The sequence below is a fragment of the Pagrus major genome, chromosome 16 (genome assembly GCF_040436345.1).
Source record: "Pagrus major chromosome 16, Pma_NU_1.0".
NCBI lineage: Eukaryota > Metazoa > Chordata > Actinopteri > Spariformes > Sparidae > Pagrus > Pagrus major.
The window spans coordinates 18,774,156-18,796,174 of record NC_133230.1 but is presented as its reverse complement, the minus strand read 5'-3'; the positions used below and the strand labels follow the sequence as shown (position 1 = coordinate 18,796,174).

The window sequence follows — 22,019 nt, the reverse complement described above, 5'->3', positions numbered from 1 at the left end:
AGGCCTGTACAGACGACAAGCGGTGGTGACGATGCTGAACGAGCAAATCTATTGTGCTTTATGCCATCTCTCCATCTCTGCCTTAGTGTCTCCCCAGATAGACAAGCGCAGAGATATCTGCCATCACCGAGATAAGGTGGAATGTGGAATGACAGGAATTTCAAACCTACATAACAAACAATGAAATTCTAATTACCAGCCAGCGCAAACAATTTCCCCTGCTGTGACATTTGGACCGCGGGACTGTTCAATTATTCATCGGCACTCTCGCCTTGCTCAAAAAAAAAAAAAAAAAAGAGAAAGGAAAAAAAATTAAAAGAGCGGAGGAGAAGGAGGCGGCTGAGGGCCTGATGTATTAATGCTGGTATAAAAACCTGTGTTGGGACAAATCTGAATAAAGTAATAATCTATTCATTCTCGGGCCTGTTTCATATTCAGTATTAAAATAAAACAATGGTGACCTTGTCTTGCGTTTCCTGTGAAATGTCAAAGGTAGGGTGACACGTTGGATTGTTTAGTGGTGAATTGTTCTCGCTTATTGTATAAATACACTTTTCAGATCAGAAGAAGTTCCCGTGCAGAGGCGTGACTGAGGATCTTCTTATCACGAAAGTCTCATTTTGGCTCAAAGCTGAGCAAATGTTATGCCAATCAACTGAGGCTCAATGGAGGCATGGCTCTGAATCCTCCTCCCTATTTAAGCATGCCAGAAAAACCCAAACCACAGCAATTTAGTAACATTTTATTATCCCCTCTTAAGTCTCCATGTACATGTTTAGCTGAGCGGGACCTTTTGTGCCGCTTTTAGTGTTTCATATATCACATTCTTTCTGCAAATGCATCTTTTTGGTTATGTTACATGTGGTAATTTCCAAAAATATATTCAAGGAAAAAAACACCTTCATCAAAACCTCAAAAACTATAAACGTGTATTTTATTTTGTTGTTTGTTTCCTTTTTTCACCGAGAAGGAAGTCTCTCTAACATGACATGAAGGGCACAGGGTTTACAGTGGGAAAGGGTTCAGTATTAAAGTCACAGAGGACAGGGCCTCTGAGTATAATGTCAGCCAGAGCCTCCTTCATTGTGTATTCTCATTGGGTGACCTGCAGTCATCATCAAAATTCACCAGGGCCTGACGTGACTCAGTCGCTCTGCAGATAAGAGCCTGCCAGCCACATTGAAGATGTATTAACGTCAGAGGAGAAAAATATATATCTTGCCGTTTTAGACTGCAGACGGCTTTTCACTTTCTTCCTCTTTCCACCATCCCTTCTTCTTCCCTGCTCCATAGAAAAGTAATTAATCTGCAACAGAGACACGGACTGGCGGCTTCGCCTTGTGGACGGCGAAACAGGCCTGATTTTTAATAAACCAAGAAGTTAATAAGGAGCAGGCCATTTAAAATTCCATTATCAGTGCAAAGTGTGTATTTTCATGAGGAGCATAGACATCACCTTTGGTCTGGCCTCCCGAAGGCAAATGGCTCAAACTGCTGAGGGGTTTGAATTTATAAACTACTGTCTAAGTTAGCAAGTGGCCCGGTCACTTTATGTATAATATCAAGTTGTGTGTGAAGTGGGTGCTACTTGATGAAGGGCAAATTGGACATCGGGCCATCCGAATATTTAAACAATCTGGGAAAAGATGCTGGCAAATCATGCACTGAATTGGATACAGTATGGCATAAAATTATCAAATTTAAAATGTATTCAATGGATTTAAAGGGAAAGTTCAACCCAAAAATCAGTGATACATATCATTCTTATCCATCTAGATTGTTTCGGTGCGATTTGCAGAGATTTGAAGATACTACTTCCTTTCCGTATCACTGCGCAGAATGAAGCGTGCAAAAGGCTAGCCAAGTAAGCTAACGATTGGATGGAAGCTTCTTTCTGCGCAGTGATGCAGAAAGAAAACAGTTCCTTCCTTGAAACCGCTCACAACAAGGTCGGTGGATTGTCTTGAGTAACCGAGTCATGATTTCTGGAAAAAGACATTGCCGTTGAGTTTTTCAAATGTATTTTTTTTGGCCCTTTGAGCACCACAAGCCAAGTGCCATCTACTTCCATTACATTCGAATCAAGGCAGACCTTTAAAACTCAAGGGAACTCGCAACAAAACAATCTAGATGGATAAATATGACTACAGGAGAGGAAAAATATGTATTTTGATTTGGGGGTGAACTGTCGCTTCAACTTTACAAAATCATTACTTTTCCCATTATCTAGAAAATAAAGTGGACGAGTAAATAGTATTGTAGTAAAAATAAATAACACAAAAGTAGCTGCCACACAATGTAGGACGGGTAAGCTCTTACACTGTGTGCTCAGTGCGCTGTTGTTTCACACTTCGTGCCAGGGTCAGTCTGTCACCGTGTCTCTGTGTCTCCAACAGCCCTGCCTATTGTTGGCCGTTACGCCCCTCTGCCTCCACAGACGTCCAACACCCACACACAAACAGGGAACACACTTCACATACACATACACACCACCAGCCAACTGCCCATGACATGAACACTATCCCAGGCTCACTGGGCGCCACTTAAAGGCTCCCACTTTGAAACTGACACTCCGCTTTGGCAGCGGCGCCAAACAAAGGACTGTGTGTGTGTGTGTGCACGCGCGCGCATGCGTGTGTGTGTGTATGTGAGACTGTGTCTATGCATGTGTGTTGAAATTTTCCAGCAAAAGCCACACTCTGCATTCCTCCAACTCCTCTGTACCTCTATCCTCGCCACTCAAGAAACCATTCGTGTCCACTTCACTGTAAATTCTGATGTCTATTTTTGAAGTCATGGACCACTCCGCCCCGAGACATGACCTTTCCGCCCACCTCCATCTGCCAACTTCTGTGTGTGTGTGTGAGAGGGTGTGTGTGTGTGGTTGTGTGTGGAAACATGTCAGCATGAGAAAAGGTAAAGGAGGCACAACACCTTGACACAGTTAAATGCAGCATGTCACCACATTGCACATGGCAGATTATCAGGCACGCTTTTAGAGCCAGCTTCTTCCGGCAAATGCAAAAACAAGGACGCTTCGCCCTGAGGGTTAATGTAATAATAGGAACAGTATGACTGCGAAACCAAATTAGGACTTGTCACAGGACTGGTTGTATGGTAATGTTAGAATCTGTTGTAGCGCGAGTGCGTCAAGACAGGTGAGTCTATTCCTGGTAAAGTATGTTGTTCTATTTTAGTTGCACTTCAACGCTGCCACGAGTGGTTTGACAGTGCAATTGTGTAATTTTTCAAAAATATGTGAATACATTTAAGATGTAGATTGTGCTGCATTTTCATATCGATTTAATCATTTAATACTGATAATACTGTTATTTTTATGTATTTTCAAGTTGTTCAAGGATATTCTTTGTGATACTTCATGTGTTCACTTAATTTCCTGCTAACTCCTCCACAAGACCTTGTGTTTAATCTGTGCCCACAACCTGTATGTGTTATTATCTTATGACATATTTAAGACTACAGCTAGATACACTACAAGGAACTGGGATTTCTAGACTTTGGATGTGTCTAAGATCAGCAAACAGCGACCAAAATGTAATGACGCTGTCATCGAAATAGTAAATAATGAAAAAATGAAATATTTATGAAGGCTGAAGTGAAACTCTAAATGAGGTTACTTGGAAGTCAATCACTCATAAAATAATAATAATATTCAGTATAGAAAGGTTTGTAAAATGTATGCAAATGAATTAGATAGTAGAGCTATTTTGCTGGGAAGTTAATTGAATAGTTGCTGTATTTTAATTGTAGAAAATTGCTGTGATAATGGTCCTGTGTGACACACAAAAGTAACACCAAATTACATATAATTTAAATGCAAAAATGTCATTCAGTGGACTGGAGGTAATCACATCTTCCCATCAATTGCAGGGGGAGCAGAGTGAAGGTGGAATGACATCAGCACGCACAGGGTCGGGAAAGGTGTGTGTGATATCTAAAGCGTGAGAGTAAAGGCCGTCCCAGACTTACTCCTGATGGGAACAATGAGCTGAGGAATGACGGGAATGATCTTGTCGCCTCCGTGGTCCAGCAATTCCTGGGCTCCCTGACGGGCAAGGAACGCGTACGGATGAGCCGTCTCAGATAAGCCATCAAAGAACAGAGGCAGGTAGTGGTTGTAGTCCAGTGTCTCAATATCCACCTGAGGATAGACATTTACATGTACATTAGAGACATTATCAACTGCGTTTTTAAGACAGAGACGCCGACAAAGTCAAAGAGGACTCTCTGTCCTTTGCTCAAAGGCATTTGTTGGAACATGTGACTGTTGGTGGAGACATTAGCTAGCAGCAAGGATAAACCTTTTGTTTACTGGGCCCTCTTTCTCCTTACCTACCAAATCACCGCCTGTACCTCTGCATACAAACATACAAAAGTGCATGCGGTGAGAGATTTAGAAGATGAAAAATCCACGTGTTCGTGAGGAAATCGGTTATTGCCTTAAAGCTCCATTTCATTCTCTGCCCTTTCTCTTTGTTTGTCCTTGGCTTTGCGCAATATCTGGGGCTAAAGCTCCCTCTGGCAGCCATTTATAACCCTTGCATTAAACACATACATACACAACCCTCATACACACACACAATAGTGGGGGACAGCTGTTCAGGAGATCATGACACAGCGGCATGTGGCATCTTGTGGGCTGACATGTTAACACCTGTTTACACCATTTATGGGACAGACAGAAAGGCGCACACACAGTCGAGGCGGTTGATGAAGACATTCGTCCGGCTGCAGGTCACAGGCAGGCTTTGATGTTATTGGAGTGTGTGAGTTAAAGCGAAGTCTTTCATGTGTGTGAAGCCATCAGAGTAAAGCCACTCAGGCTAGCTGGGCTTGAATGAACAGCTGACCCGTAGGAGGCTGTCCTTGAGCCTTGTGTGTGTTCTGAAAATCATGTAAAATGCTACACGTTAGCTGTGCATTATCTGTGCATACTAGATCTAGTTACTGAGCGTGTATTTATAACAGAGGTATCAGCTGTGGCACTGCATCCCAATGGCACCATTGTTGAGCAAGGGGTTAGAGGTCGAATGGGTGATTCTGTTTTTCATGTCATGAAAGGTAATCCCTTTGGTGCAGAGGCAAATAGCCCCCAGCAGCCAGCAGTCCTTGAGGACAGCTGAAGCCATAAGGAGACACTCACTCACTGTCCACACACCATGTACATATACATACACACACACACACACCCTGCTGGGTCACTCTGGTCTGTGCTGAATGTCACCCAGGCAGTGACGCTCGGTGCTTTCAAGTCCCCAGCCCTCGCTCAGCCGCCGGTCAGAGCCGAGACTTCAAAGCAGGGCAGACCCCCCCTCCGATCCTGCTGCCAATCCTCCCTGACACACATCTCCCCCACCGGGTAAACACAGAGACAGAGAGGAGGAGAAAGGAAAAAGATGGAGTGATGGCAAGATGGCGACAGAAACAGAGAACTCACACTGTTAGCGGAGAGAGACAAGGCTGATTGCTTAGAGGCAATTTGCCAGCCAACCTTGACCTTTCCCTGAGCCTGGTCAAGATCATCATTGTGAGTCAGGCAGGCTGGAGAACAAAAGCAAACATGAGCCCACAGATGAGGGGGTGAGGGAACGGAGGGGTGAGGAAGAGAGGGGAGATGACACTAACGCACAGCAGTGCTTGCTAGCCGGTGGCAGTCGATGACACACACAGACGCATCATGACACACTCTGCTTTTTTGAATTTCTTTGGCCACAACAATATAACATATCTACAATCGCAGATGATCTTAACCAACTAGCCCTGATTCAACAAGGCACGTCTCTTTTAGTCGCGGGTGCAACATGTTTTTTTTCCCATCCTACATGCCTGCCTGATATTATTGATTTGCTTAGATTGTGTTTAGTTCATTTTCCTTGATTTTGTGTTTCTAACATGGGTGAGTAGGCAACACAGTGAAATGGTTGCTCTTTTTTGTCTGTTTTAAGTGTGTTTAAGGTTAAGGGTGGTTATGCCGTTCCTGTGTCTGACTTCCTGCCTAATTCGATTAGCTCTGTGCAGTGTACAGTAAGGTGGCTTCTGTCACTCCCGTCAAAAATAGACTTGGCGCAATTCCTCCTCTTCTGGGATGCTTCTGAAACAATCTGTGGCATGCCTGGTGAAACCACAAGCATTGTGTAGAATGGCTGCAGCCACATCGTACCCAGAACTTGACTAATATAACATTTTTAACTTGATCTCTCTTAAACTGGAAATCAATCTGTGTCCAGGATTGCAGTCATGTAAATATTTAATGGTATATGACGTATTAAATGCCAGAAAGATCGCCTTCATTAGAAATAATATTAGTCTGTCGGTTTATTGTTTCGGGAAACATGTGAAAATGCTGCTCTTTTAATACCAAACATAAATAAGAAGATTAAGTGGAATTAAAACTTTTAAGTTAAAATTGCAGGTTAAGAAATTGAAAACAGAAGAGCAAATGCATCATTCTTTATTGTGAAGTGTTCCGGTGCGCTGGGGGCACTCACATGATTATGTGATCCATTGTGTCTGTGGGTGTATATTGTGTTTTCATGGTTTTCTCTCTCTCAAATTAGGCAGATGTTTGATTTAAAAAGCCGTTTAATGACTTTGGTTGCTGGTGCACTGATGTGACACATATTATATAAAACAAGGGAAAACTTAGAGAGATTAGATTATAAAACCTGTATTTCTAAGTCTACTGATAAAAGCACACAGTCGTATTTAACACTGTCAGTAAATGATCAGGTCTCGTATTTAGGCAGAGGCACGCTCTCACCTACCCTGTTGCTGAGAACCTGAAATGTTGTGGGAATAATTACCTGGGAGCATTAACGTGGTGTTTTTGTGAGGATGCCTCTGAACTCTGTGATGCTCTTAATCAGAATCACATAAACAAGCACTTTGGGACTGGCTGAAGATTCCAGTTAGCACTGAAGGAGTGTGGACAAGCAGTAAACACCTTCACACACTCATGCTCAAACGTAGTGCACACATACACACGCACACTCCCTGGGAATCTTAATCAGCGGCTGCGCCGAGTGGTAACTCTTGCATCCTTTATCGATTGTCCGCCCAGGTTTGTTTGTCTTTGGGTGCCTATGGGAATCCCCCTGGAGTCCAGGGAGTCAATGAGAGTAGAGCACAGAAAGACTATCAGCCAAGTAGCAGCAATTAGCCCTGGGACACAGACCTGCATGTCTCCTCTGGTCAGCGCTGCAACAGCAGACACACAGCAACAGAGGCAGACGAGGCTGGGAGCGAGCCTGAGGAGAGCCTCTGCTCATTAAACAACAGTATCAGAGGCCCCTGTCAGGCACAGGAGAGCAGCAGGAATGGAAACAGCAGGTTGCCACTTTAAATACACAATAGCTGGACGTGATTGTGTGTAGGGGTGTGTGTGAATACATGCGTGGGTGGATGGATGAGTGTGTAAATCGGTGTGTATGAACGCTCACATGTGACTCCATGTAGAGCATGTGTGTGCTCAGATGTGCTAAGCTATTGGGCCAGTTTGCCGAGGTTGTGTGAGTCATTTATGTTAAAATAGGCTGAGGGCAAAATCACACAGAAGCTATACAGCAGGATAAGATACAGTGTGAAAGCGAAAAGAAGGAGTGAACATGTGTGTGTTTATGTGTGTGTTTTCAGTCTGCTCCTGACAGCTCCTAATTGGACTTTATCAAATGTGACCTCTCCCCATTATAAAAAACCACACTTGGCTGTTAGCTTGTGGGTTGTGGTATCTAGCAGAGTGACATTGTGTGCGTTTGGATGTCATTTAGGGGCTGCACAATATCGGAAAAAACTCAGATTGTGATATTTTTGCCAGAGAACTGGAATAGCTCCATTTGGAATGATGATTAATCATTGGAGAATAATTGGGGTGATTTTGTAGGGGACTCCATTTAATCAAACGACCAAAGTAGACTCTGCTTTGTTTGATAAAGTGATCAAGAATGATTGTGATTAGTGGCTCGCTGTGCATGCAGAGCCTGCGTGTCACTCACAAGCTAAAAATCCCCATGTATCCAAAAACCCAGACTATGTAATTTAGTAGACAAGACAGACTTCTCTTGTACGTTCTTCATAGAAATAAGCGTTTATCTGACATCAGTGGTCAAGTTTTGAAAAGTGATTGTGACACGTTTTGCTGCTCTGATTGGTTGTAGGTCAGTCTGTAAATTCGTCCAGGGCAAAGGCACCAGACTAACAAAACTCAACTGAGAGGTTCCAGCCAGACAGGTCTATCCTCCTTCATGGTTGAAGAACAACCGTCCAATACAGGTCCATATCCTTGGGCAACTCTGCATTCAACAGACACTTTTTAAAATCCCTAAGCAACACCGCCAAATCGGTCTCGAAATGATACTACGCCCACCTAATTCCATTTTAGTCGGAGGTATGTCACATTACAGAATCTATCTAGCAGACCTAACCTTTGCTGTCTTGCTAATAGCAGGTCTCATAGAACACGAGAAAAAACAGGCAGGGTTGCCAGCTTTTTGACAATGATGCTATTTTAATTGACGATAGCATAATGGTTTGACCTGGATTCTGTTAACACAAGTACAGGTTTCTGTATTTAGATGAGCTGGCAGATGAGCTGCTGTCAATTCGGCTTTGAGAGGAGAACAGTCTCCCCATTGGTGCCACTCTCTCTATGAGTCATCCATTACACAGTCACTATGGCGAAACAAACATCCATTAGTTCTGCTAAATATGTACCTAGGAAGACCAAAAAGGAATTCAGGATTCATGTATGATAGCACGTAGACAGTGCAGCATGTATCTAAAAGATTTTTACACTCTTAATGCTATGGGGACGCAGGAGGCACGCATGAAGCAACAAACGCTTAAAAAATAACATAACATACCACAACAAAATTCCCATCAGTCATCGGTGTGATTTTGACATCATGGAGAAACTAAGCACACTGCTGCTCTGAGAAACCATGTTTCTAAAATCCCCATCTGCTGTGTGATAGAGGAATAATGAAGACTTGACACTGCACTGTGATTTTCTTTTCTGTTGTTGAATCTCCAGCCGCAGGGCATGGCGGCGTTCTTGTTTCTGACAGTCTTGTTTGTTGTGTTTGACACATAGACTGACTTCCTGTGATTGAAGGATCAATTACATAAAAAAAAATGCTGCAGTCTAACGATGTGTTAATTATCCTACTCCTACAATGAAGGTAGAGGAAGCACTCCATGAGCCAAATTCAATAAGCAGGAGCTCAATTCACACTGAAGCCGACATTGACTATGTGGATAACAATATCCCACTTATTAAGATCTCATAGTGTTTGCCCCACCATTAAATTAGTCTTTTGGATGCAAAACCTGCCCAACTCTATCCATCTATCCATCTCCATCTGCTGCAGCAGATATGGACAATAACATCACAATATGGACAGTTACAACTTGGCCAGAGAAATAACCATAGTGAAGTCATGCGATTTTAATAATAGATTTATCATTTCAGTTATTGGACTGGTGGTTTTTGTTGGTTGTTTTTTTTACATCTTATAGACTAAACAGTTAACTGATTTAGCGTTAAAATAATCAGGAGATTAATCGATGCTGAAAATAAACATTAGTTGCAGCCGTAAGTGTTGCTCGAAAAGATGTTAACACATGCCGACAGATCTTTATTAGCTAAATTAACACAGTGGTCACAAAATAAGTCTTGGACTTAATTGTATTATCGTTGACAAACAATCAGGGATATAAATGCTGCTTTTTATTCTCACGTTGTCGAGAAAAGTAAACCAAAATAGCCTTTGTGGCTGATTCAACACACAATTTATTAGTGTGCAGAGATGCTGCGCTTTTTTGAGAAAAGTTTTTTGGGTCAAACCTCTCAAATTTTTGTTAGAAATGGTCGTAAACACACAACACACAACACACATTAATAATTTATTCATCCTAATCCGACCCTGTTTTCCAACTGAGCTGCATACCTCTGGCCACAACATTTCCAAAAACCAGTCGCCGTGTGTGTGCACTCACTGTGAATACCAGAAAGGAAAAAAAAGAGAGAAAAAAGAGAAAAGGAACCGAATGTTTTGACTTTCTTGGAGGTCACAATAAGAGGAGCAAGACTGGAATAGGCAAACGATAAGTGAGGGAAAGAGGAGTGAGTCACTCTCGCTATCTCCCCTGACAGCTGTTTCCATCTAACAAGCATGCAAGTATGCTCAATTCAAAGAGCTAGTAGTAGAGTGCATGGTGTCAATTGAAATGATACCTAACACAAGCCGGATGAGACAATTTTAGGGCTTCAAAGATAGTTCAAAAGCAGGACACAGGGAGTTATGAATTTTATGTGAACCTGCCTCTCACGCACACACACACACACACGCCATCCAAACATGTGAAAACACACATACACCGAGATGAAAAGAATTTTTATTTTGGCACAGAGACATGCCACCAGTCCCAAACGGTGTGTTGAGGATTAAACGCAGGATGGTGTTATTAGGGTAACAAACATTAGTAATTGAAACAGTGACCCCGTAGACAGTGTTCCTGTTGAGACTGTGCTTCTGTTATCGCTGTAGTTAAAAGATGCAGAAAATTCCTCGCATATGTTCCTGTCAGAAATTGCACATGGCGGAAAAAACATTCTCAATAATCCCACAATGAGTGTTCCAGAGAGATTAAAAAACCAACAAGCCACCAGATATTTCGCAACACAACTTAGAGGCTCCCGACTTTGCTGCTTTTTCATGCAGACGTGTACTTAAACTGGCATCATCAAAATCATTATTAAGTTTATACTTCTGCAGTTTCCTTGTTTACATAAGAAACAAAGAAGAAATTTGGTTCGCCTCCTGCTGAGAACCCATCACAATTATTTTCCTATAAACAAGCAAAGCGAGTAAAAACCAATTAATTTTCCACACACAGTTCAAACTTGCCAGTAGAATGTTGTTAATATCTGGCAATAAATGTGTTTGTTTACGTTCTCCAAGTAGCTCATGCAGTTTTGGTTGCACACAGCATGAACGTTGGCCTCTGTTAGCCACTGCACAGTCGACTCAAAGTGGCAATTTGAGTCTTGGGCAGGCCACTGTGGCTGCAGTGATTGAAATGAGGTGCGCGTGGAGTGAAAGAGGAAGACGCTGAGGTGGGGCGAGGAAGAGGCTGTCTCAAGCCTGCTCCAGTTTGAAAGGTGAAGCAGCTAAATAAAGCTAAGATTAGGACTCTACTCACTGTCTACTCAGTGTATTTGTGTGTGCGCGTGTGTGTGCACTCCAGCATGGGACCCTCTGCCACTGTGATGGAAGTAGGCCAGAACAGCAGAAAGAAGCAGGAGGAGGAGGGAAGCGGGAGGAGATGAACATAATAAAGAGTTGGAGAAAAAAAGAATGAAAGTGAGACAAACTGTTTCAAATCATGACTTTTCCTTATCTCAGTTTAATGTGTGCCTGTCCATTGTGATATGTTGGTCCATGTGCAGTTACCATGCACAGTTGCTCTGACAGTGCCAGATATGGGCCTTTCCAATGACCTAGCAATGGTCACAAAGTCACATCCAGCCAGCGGTGTGACTGCGCCTGTGTCTTGTCTATTCAAAAGCCACGGCCTCTGCTCTTAGCTCCCAGTGATTACAGCTCAGCAGCCGAGCTTGACAACACACAGGCAGAGTGTAATCAAGTCAGAGAGAGGGAGGTGTAATCAGCATTTCCCCTCCAATCAGCCCCAAAATCACTGTCTCTAATCTGCAGCCAGCCATTGATGGGTTTGATTGATAGGATGGATTTGTTATCTGGCTGTGGGGGTCTGCAGGGAGCAGAACAACAAGCAAGAGCAAGAGACACAGTCAGCTTATCAGCTATCGCTACATTTGTTACCGCTCCCCTCGTCGTCGAGCGAGCCGAGCTTTTTCCTCACAGGCTACAACTGCAGCTCGCCTCTCATTTATCATACAGAAGAATTAAATGTGGACACTTCAAAGTACTTCCACACACAAGGGTCCCCGGGGGCATGTGTTTTCTCCCTGTTTAAAATGGAAAGGGCCAATCCATCACTGGTTGTTTGTGACGGAAACAGAAACCGCAGAGAGTATTTGTGTGTGTGTGTGCGTGTGTGTATGAGCGTGCAAGCGTGCATGTGTTGATGCATGCATTAATTACTCGCATAGATATGTGTGTGTATCTGTGTCTGTATGTGTGTGTGATTTGTACATGTCAGATGCACAGTCAAGATAAGGGGACAGAGTAATGCTTTTTCAGCAAGCAAACACCATGACTGGAACATCGACTGCCTGCACACTTTTGATAAATCTTGCTGCTCTGCCTCACACTGTACTGAAAAAATCCTCCCAAATGTTCAAACAAATATGCTCATTCTCAATGAGCATGTGATGAATGAGCTCCATTGATTTTGTGCGTGACGCTAAAACAATAGAGACCAAGACAAATGCTCGGTCTGTTTAAGATAACAAGGCTGCTCCACCACGCTGTGTGACAGTCTCTATAGCGTGTGGATCGGCAAAATGAAGCAAACAAAGACGAGATATAATTCAGCAGATACAATTATATTGCACATTTGTTGGCCATTAACATGCAAAAACAATTAGTCGGCAGTTTATTTTCAATGTGACCTTGTCTCTTTCTCGTCTCTCCAAGTTGACTATCTGTCTCTTACACAGAAAACTGAATAGGGGATGATTAATTAAAGGTCCAGTTTGTAGGATTTTAGTGGCTCAGTGCAGTGCACTAACGACTGCATGTTTTGTGTTGGCAGAGGCTGTCTATCACCACTCACTACTGTGATGTATAAAAGCCTGAATTAGGCAGAACAGATGTAAGAACACAAAATGCTAAGTTATTTTGTGCTTCACATGTGTCAGGGAATCTGCTTAAAAAAAAAAACCATGTAATATGATCGAAATCCCCCATCGAGCTGCTAAAAGGACCTTGAGTTGAGATTATTTTGTCAACTTCTGTCTGAAAGGCCAAGAATGATCCTTGAAGCCAAAACTGACTCTTGAACGTGTTTAAAATTCATTCATTTGCAATTCCACGACAACTGGGCAAACTCCATCTGCTGAAGAAAATAGAGAACGGCTACTAATTGGACCTTGAGGTGAGAGTGTTTGTCCAACAAAATATTTTTTGCATCACATGGTGCCTGCTTAAATCAAAGATCCCAATTCTGTTGAGGCAACTTGACCAACTGTGGCTACCATCCAGACTTTCAGTGCCAGAAACACCACAGGTGACAACCGCCACGGCTAACGGAAAATAAATCGCAAGGAGACCGTTTACAATATTTTAAATTCAACAAGTGAACCCTGACTCTGAGCTTGTGTGTCAAGTGTGCAGAGCCAGTAATGCCCACCCTGAGCTGGGGAGAAGCACAAGGAATCAGCAGCATCAGTAGCAGAAGGCAGTGTGCTCTTAGGGCCTAGCAGCAGCAGCAGCAGCAGCAGCAGAGGAAGAGAGTGTCTGTCAAGGCTCTGTCCAGCTCCTAATGGGATGTTCTTGTTGTTGCCAGCGGATAACTCTCATCCTGTGTTCTGGACTACAGATCAAAGAGGGCCTTGACTCCACAGAGCTACCACGGCTGCATGGGTGGAGAGGACGTAGGCAGAGTGGAGTAGGAAGGGTAAGTAAAGGGTAAAATAAGGAAGCTTGGAAGTAAACAGGTAAGAAATCAAACCAAAAAGAGAGGGCAAATGAAGAAAAACCTTGCTTTGCAGTGAGCACTTATCTGTTCACCCTCACAGGCAGATTAGAGCTCAATCTTCTATCTTCTGCTTCTATTTAGGTGAGGGAAAAGAGGGGTGCAAAAAAGGTTGCTCCACGTTGCTCCAGAGGGATCTCACAGACAAGGCAGATGCGTGGTGTGACTCTTTGATGCGTGTTGGGTCAATAAATGGTTAAGTGGTGAACAGAGGCATCTTCGCATCTGATGATGACATGGTCGAACGTTAGCCATCTCTGCTAAGGGTCAGTACTGATGGCAGGGCAAAGCTTTCTGTCAGGTGATGCGGAATCGACCTTTTGAGTTATGAGTGGCAGCCAGCTGTGCAGCACCTTGATAGTCCAAGGATAAGAAAAGTGTTTGGTGTGATGAGTATCTAAAAGCAAAGGTTAGGGCCGGCCAACCCCCGCCCCCCAAAAAAAGCTTTAAGCACACAGTTGCGCAGCCATTTACACACTAACACTAACACACACTAACACTAACACTAACACACACACACACACACACACACAGGGCTCCATCATCCACCTGCAGGGAGAAAGATGTCTTTCCTCAGCGCTGATGATAGCATCTTCGGTCCCATGGTTCAATACTTTGACTCGAGGCCTTTGACAAAAGGACTGAATCTAAAGGAGAGGATTGTTCCAGGGAAACTGACTAATGTGCTCTACACGCAGGGCCTTATGAGTGGGATGAAAGCTAGCTTTTGAAATGTCACGGGAAATGTAGTGCTGCATGAGTCTGAGCACACACTCATGCACAGAACTGCTGCTACTACTACTGCAAAATTCATATTTCGGTATGGTCTGACCATGATCTTTTGTTAATCAGATGAATAACTGAATGCAAAGTGATGCATAGCTCGACTGAAACTTGAAGCTTGTCTTATTTTCAACCTGTCTTCCAAACTGCATTGAAAAAATAACCAGGATTGAGGTGTGGGGATCAAATACTGAAAGATCAATGTTGCCTCTGATGCAATGCAACATATGTCGCAGGTCAAGTAACTGGCAACAATCCAAATGCAGACAGAACACAGCTGGAAGAGTAAAATGCAGTGTTCAACATCCAAAAGCAGGCACATGGTGGGCAGCTGATGAATAAAGATGGCAAAAGGTGGACAACAAAGAAAGGTCAAAGGTACCCTCAACAAAGTGAGTTCTTCTTCTGCCTCCTTACATAACGCACTGATCATCAGATAACAATCATAGGTATAAATACAAAAAGAATAGAGAAGCAAGTGGAAAACAAAACAAATGTTTTAGAAAAACAAACAGCTTTTTATACTTTCTTCTTCTGTGCGATAGCTGTTGATGTTTCTACAGCGCCCACCACAGCAACAAGAGGGCGGCTTGTACGTTCAACAGTTGTTGCAGACGGTGTGTACACACCTGCAGAGAAGATGGAGCACAGGTCTACAATGGGAGCGTCCTGTGAGCTAAAAGGTAAACTCCCTAAAGTGTGTTTACAGGTCTCGGGGAGTTCTACTGCATCCGTAAAAAAGATATAGCCTTTTGTGGGAAGGGGAAGTTGCGATGTAATATGATTAATTGCCTCCAGTGATGTCACTCAGTTGCATTGTGGTTAATGAAGGCACCAGGTTAAAAAGGTGATATGCTGTATTGTTTTGTTTTATTTATGTTTTTAAACTGTCCATAATGAGTTCAACTGCAGAGTTATCCTTTAGGAGTCAGTGAAACGATTTGTTTCAGCTTCCTTTGAAGATTCTTTTTAACAGGTCCCCTCCAGACATATTTTTAAGCATGTTAAAATAATTAAAATAAATTAATATTTTGTTTAACACGGTTTTCCCACATAAAAAACTGAAAAGCAGTTGGACGCACATCTACTCTTTCTCCTTCATCAAGAGATTCTGGATCTATGAATCACTGGCCTTATGGGAGGACAAACAAGCGTGCTGAAAAACAAGTATTTGAAACTATGACTGATACCGAGTACAGCAAGAAAGTCATATAAATAGGCACTCTGGATGGGATGAAAATCAGTGTGTGCAGTATTCAAATTACCCAACCTTCTCTGGAGCAATAAATCCCATCCAAATGAGGCTTAAGATACAGTTTTGGGGCTGTCAGCTGCTGCCATCGGGCTCGCACAGGCCAAGTTTGAGATCAGACTCGGATGAGTGTTTGAACTAATGCTGGGCATCACTGAAGTGTTTCATTTAATGAGAACTTAAAGTAAACTGTTGCTGTAGTACCCAAAGTGGTGACCCTGCAATTTGCAGAGGCAAAATTGAGTGAACTAACATAATTTTGCAATCCGAGGGAGATCTTTTTGATTCATTAATCATCTCACCCCTCAGTAATGTAAAAAAAAGAACTAACCACTCATTCTGTCACTTAAAACGTATCCAAAAAAGTTTCTTTATTTTATTTTATTTACTTTTTCAGGGGTGCATTTTCACACAAATACAAAAATACACACACACAACTGCAGTGTGTGGAGATTATTAAATAACCCCATTTCCTATTCGAATGGCAAAATGGATAAATACATTTTCCAGTCTGAATACACCTGCTTGAAGAGTGTGGAGTCACGGATCCATTGAAGCAGGTGGTGGGTGGCATTACGTTGGATGGAGAGCATATACAAAGATATATGTACTTGGGAGGACAAAAGCTTTTCTTCCATTTAATGTTGTTTGTCTGGACGTAAGAAAAATATCTTGAGCCCCGAAGATGGTGCACAGGGATTATGCTTGTTCATGCTTGTGTGTGTGCCAGAGGACGCACACACACCCACAAATCTACTCCCCGTTCGGAGGAAGGAGAGAGTGAGGGGAGCAGAAACAGTGCAGTGGAGCAGATGTAATTACAAAAGGCAATACAAGCCGTGTATCTCCAAGTCTCTCTGACCCACATTGAGGAAGTAAGTCAGAGCTTATCACGGTGCCACAGAATGGGGAAATCTTCCAGTAGAGGTGGCAAGTGTCCGCCTTTCTCTTTTTCAGATGTGAAACGTTGGGAAGATGATGGTGTTGGTGGTGTTGGTCTGGCTCCAAGTCAGGAGGACAGCAAATGAGGAAATAGTCCTTCCTTCCAAAGACTGAGGCAGATAACCAGCATTAGTCCAGTCGTCACCTCATGCACATACAGGGAGCTTAGTTAAGACGATACAGAAGGGGTGACTAGATATGGTTGGTGGTAGGACAGCAAATGTGCAGTATATTACTGCTTATATGACTTCCAATCATATTGCAAAAAAAACATAAACATGCACCAACAATAAAGCAGTTATTGCTGCTCTTGTTTGCTGCTGCTGTTGCTGTTTTGTTGCTGTCATTGGTGTGAAAGATGTGGGCAGATATTGTTTTTTAGGAAATCCTGTGGAGAGATTTGACAGGCATCTTTGTCAGATGACAAAGTGAACAGCTAGGAGATGAAGATGGGTATGCTTCTGACAGGTTTATTGCGAAAGCTCTAGGTAGGTGCTGCCTGCTTGGCCTTGATGCTGCCTGCTGCTGCAAATTCACACACACACACACACACACACACACACACTAACACACACACACACACACACACACACACACACACACACACACACACACACACAGGTATATGCAAAAGACGCACGCGTGCACACGCACAAGGACACGGAAATACAAGATTACACTGCCTCTGATGTTTCCCACGGACGAGCAATGCAAAAGGAAAAGAGCAGTTATACTTTAGGATCAAAGGAAAAGAAAGAAGCATATGAAATCTGTGTATTTTTGCAGCATTCTCAGATCTTATCTGACTGAATATGCTGCTTGATGCATTCTACAGGCACTGGTCATGTCTCGCATTGACTACTGTAACAGCCTCCTGGCAGGGCTGCCAGCATCTACGGTAAAACCTCTGCAAATGGTCCACATCTGGACTTCAACCAGCCAAAAACAGCTTGCGTCAGTCAGCTTTTCATTACATTTCACTGGCTCCCTTTTGCTACTTGCATATATTTCAAGTCACTAATGCTCGCCTACAGAGTGGCCACTAGAACAGCACCTACTCACTCCGATCTGCAAATGAATGATGGCCAGTCCAATCTTCACCATGAGGCAGGAAATCTCAATTTAAACTCTTCTTGTATTGTCTCTTTCTGTCTTTAAAAATCACTTGAGCACAACCACTTCGAAGAGTACTTACTTACATGATATGCTGCTTCTCTAGCACATTCTCATAAAAATGTACCTGCAGGCTTGTTGCACTTGTGTCAGGTGGAACTGAGTATTGTGGCACTTATTCATAAAGGCTTCTCCTTGGTCTACTGTGGCTTGGATTGTGCCTCATGTGCATGTCACTTTGGACAAAAACATCAGAGGCTGAATTAATAAATGTAAATGTGATGTCCAATGTGTGGCCACCTCACAACCAATACTCTTCTTTATTGTTACTCTTTTTTTAGTTAATGAGAGAGATTTTCTAATGATTTAATCAATTCTTATTCTAATTCTGCTCATTATTCTACTTATTGAATTTTTGGATCTGATTCTTTGTATATTATTTTGCCACAGATGAAACTAAAATTAACTGGATGTACTGCCATTGACTGCAGTAATACAGTGCATAACAAAGCAACAAAAATTCAAGTAATCTCTTTCTTGCCGTGCACAAGTTGAATCTTGCTGTCTCACATTTATTTTTAATAGATTTGGGGGGGCAAGAACTAGAGGGGGGGCAAGAACTAGAGGGGACATCTAAAGGAGCAGTAAATGCTTTGTCTTTTGTGTGTTTGTGTGACTGTGTTTTGAGGCCCATACATGTCTTACAGTTGTAGATACTCATGCGTAACAGACAATACCAACTAGGTTCAACAGGTCCCAGATTCATTTTCAGCTGACTCAGAACCCCTTTTAAAAATAGGACTAACCAATAACAAAACAAGACAACAACATCCTCACAGTGCATTTTGCCTCCAGGATGCAGTCCCCATTACCTCTGCTGATTCACTGGAGGTAATCACCAATATGGCTCTCTGGAGAAATCGGAGGGATAAGGAAAGACGGGGAAAGTCAGTTAAACAGAAAGAATGAGGATACATGGAGGGGCCTTTGAATGAAATATGGCTTATATTATTTCTTTCTGCTTTCCAGACAGGGCCGTCTGTCATAGCCAGGAAGGGGCCAGAGAAAGTGGGCTAAGTGGCCAGGCCATTTCTTGTGCCTTTCCAAGTGGCTGAATAGATATTAGGATTTTACAGGCTATTACACATGATAATTGCACAGCATATTGAATTTCGGGCAATTTTCCCACACCGACTGCCTTTTTCTTGCTCCCTCTTTTCTATAAATAAACATTTTACAGTATGTAAAGTATCCATCATATATGGGCTGTGATTTAAAGGTTGTTTATGACACACAATCAGTATCCATGGCATTCATGTAAATTCAATAACAGCATTCACCCGGCTTTAGCTCTTTAGATATTCATCTAAGCCAATTAAGCGGGAGGCGTGTTGGGGATGGGGCATAATCCTTACTTGAATGTTAGAGTGCACAAGAGCAATGTCAGAGGAGGACCCAGTCCACTCTAAAATAGCTGCATGGCTTGCCCGCAATTTATTTACCTATATGTTTCAACAACAAAATAAATAAATAACAGAACATAACATAAAACAAACAGCTTCTGCTAGGGTTTGTCACAGACACAACAAAAGGAGAAGCTGTTGCAAAATGTAGAACAGATTATTAAGATTTAACAGTTCTAACCACATTCACAAGAGATTTTCGACATATTTTTGCTCTGCAGTAACATTACACAACAACAAGAAAAATGTTACTGCAAGAACTAATCTAATCCAACCAAATTCTGCAAAAAAACAAAACAAAACAGAAACAGAACAAGCCCGAATGTTCAACACAGGAGCTAATATCAAAATAAGGTATCCTCTTTAAAGCAGTTACAAAGATTTTTTCATTTTTGTTGATTCTGGCATCCCCTGTGGACAAAAGTGATACGAAACCCACCATCTTGTGTCTGATTATGTTGATCTGGCCAGTGCGTGCTTTTGTTTTGAAAGTGAGTGACATAAAAAGCAACGTATTCTTATTTATTTATTTTTTTTACGGACAGCTGTTTGCAGAACGCATAGTGATGAGGTAATATATCTATTTGTGGCTATGAACGATTAATAACTTTAATGGCAAAACAAAGTAAACTTTGTAGCTTTTTGCCTCAGGCTGCCATTAACAGTTTTAATCCATCTTATCTGACCTGGTGACAGGCGTTATGAATAGCTATAATAGCCATGTAAAATAGCCAATCTTTTGCTGATGGTCTTGTTTGCTTATGTCGGCCACATAGAGATTGTTTCATAATCAGTTAAAGCGTAGTACATTTATATATAGAAAGGTTTTATGGTGAAGCCTGTACTACACAAAAACTCTAATTAAAACAGGGTAGATGTAGCGCCATCAATAAAGTGGCCCCAGTGACTCAGCTTTAAACAAAATGAAACAGGAAACACTGCCACGTTACGGGTCAAACTATTTAAAGTTTTGCAGGACCTTTTTTGTTTTTCTTTTTTAAATGTAGCAATTAACAAACACAGAGACTAGCATATGCACTGACAGGCTTTTACATACTCCAACACTAACAGAGAGGCTCAGGTCTGTCCGAGTCAAAGTTCAAGTGTGACATGTTTGAGTGTTCGAGCAGCATCACAGAGTGCATCCGTTCTGCCCACTTTCTCAGCTTAGTCGTGATAAAAAGGCAGAGAGAGAAGACAGATTATGAAATGCTGATGGAGTACCCTCAGCACTACCATTCATCAACATAATTAACCATAATCAGCACCATCCGCAGAGAGAGAGGTGGATGATGGAGGAAAAAAAAAAAACACTGTCAGTAAAAATGTACTGAAGGTGGCAGAGCTACAGAAAACATTTACGGGCTTATATTAAAAAAAGTCCATCAAACAATTATGGTTGAAAATGTGTCTTTGTAACTGGAGAACATTACTGTGAATACCAACCATCACTGAATCCACCGAAGATTATACACACTGGTCAATCACTTATCAGTGCACTATATTGCTGTCACAAGAATATGTTCTAACCCAGACATGAAAATAAAGTGTGTGCAATGCCTCTCCCGATTACACCACTTAATGAGACTCATACCAACGCCTCACTGCTGTAGCTACACAAACACAGTGAAGGGCTTGTCAAGTCTTGGCTCCATCAAGTGTCTGTATCTTGTCTTGCATAATTTTAATGACTGTTCATCGAGGTCAGCAGACATGCTGACAGATCGTCTGAAATACCCAGTCAGCTCATGCCCATGTCTCCAGCCAAGTTCCCATTACACATGCTGATCTGTTCGTCTTCATTCATTATTAACAGCCGTATGCAGCCGAGGCCATGTAGGCCACTTTATGGAGGTTTAAAAATTTAAATACTTCAAAATTCCTGGGTAATTTGGACCATGACCTGACAGCAAAAAAGGTACCTCACTGCACACAATCTCAGAGAGAGAGTTACAGCTAATATCGCAAGGTTTGCACTGAGGCTCACAATCTGTGCAACAGTCACTTATTACCATCCAACAATTAAATGTATTGTATCAGGACAAAATGGTTACCAAGAAAAAAGAAACAGAAGCTGCGTATAGGGCTGGTGGTTGTTCACAGGAAAATGTAATTATTATAAAATGTCTCTGACAGTTTCCAGGCGCTCTGTTATGTAAAGATGTTTAATAATCTTTAATTCAACTATGTTACAGTTTGATACAGAAATCATGAATAAAAATTAACCCAGATCTTCAGTGCTGTGTAGACGGAGGGAGCTAATATTTATATTCCAACTATATTTTCTAATATAAAAAATGAAAACCCAGTGCCCGTGTTAGTACTGCTGCATTTTTGCTGGGGTTTTTTTGTGTTTTGTTTTTTTTTGTTTGTTTTTATAAATTGTCTTCCTAAAAGGTCGTGAAGTAAGTAAGTCCAACCATGCACCTTTTAATTATCTCTCCGTATGTATGGAGCAGTTTGAGTGCTGCGTGTTTCACAAGCGAGTCTGCCAGAAGCCAATCCCCTATGACCCTGACCTTTTCGGGAACTAATAGAATTACAGCACACTGAATGCCAATTAAATAAACACATAAATGGAAAACAAAACAGGCAGCAAGAGCACAGGAGTGTAATTGCCATAAAACCCCTTAAGGTAAACACATGTTCCCGCAGTAGGCAGCCTCAGCGAGATATAGGGTGATGAGGAAAGGGAGGAGGTGTCTGCGTGTGTGTGTGCGTATGTGTTTGTATGTGCACTGAGGTAAAAGAGAAGAAAAAGCCGGGAG

At 42.2% G+C, this 22,019-nt stretch overlaps 1 protein-coding gene across 1 annotated transcript in view; it reads right to left on the bottom strand.

The window, feature by feature from the left end:
• pacrg (PARK2 co-regulated) overlaps positions 1-22,019 on the bottom strand; it is a 129,887-nt gene that overhangs the window by 58,372 nt on the left and 49,496 nt on the right. The window contains exon 3 of the mRNA XM_073484303.1: positions 3,991-4,162. Within this exon, the coding sequence (XP_073340404.1) occupies positions 3,991-4,162 (172 nt within the window). The remainder of the gene's footprint in view (positions 1-3,990; positions 4,163-22,019) is intronic.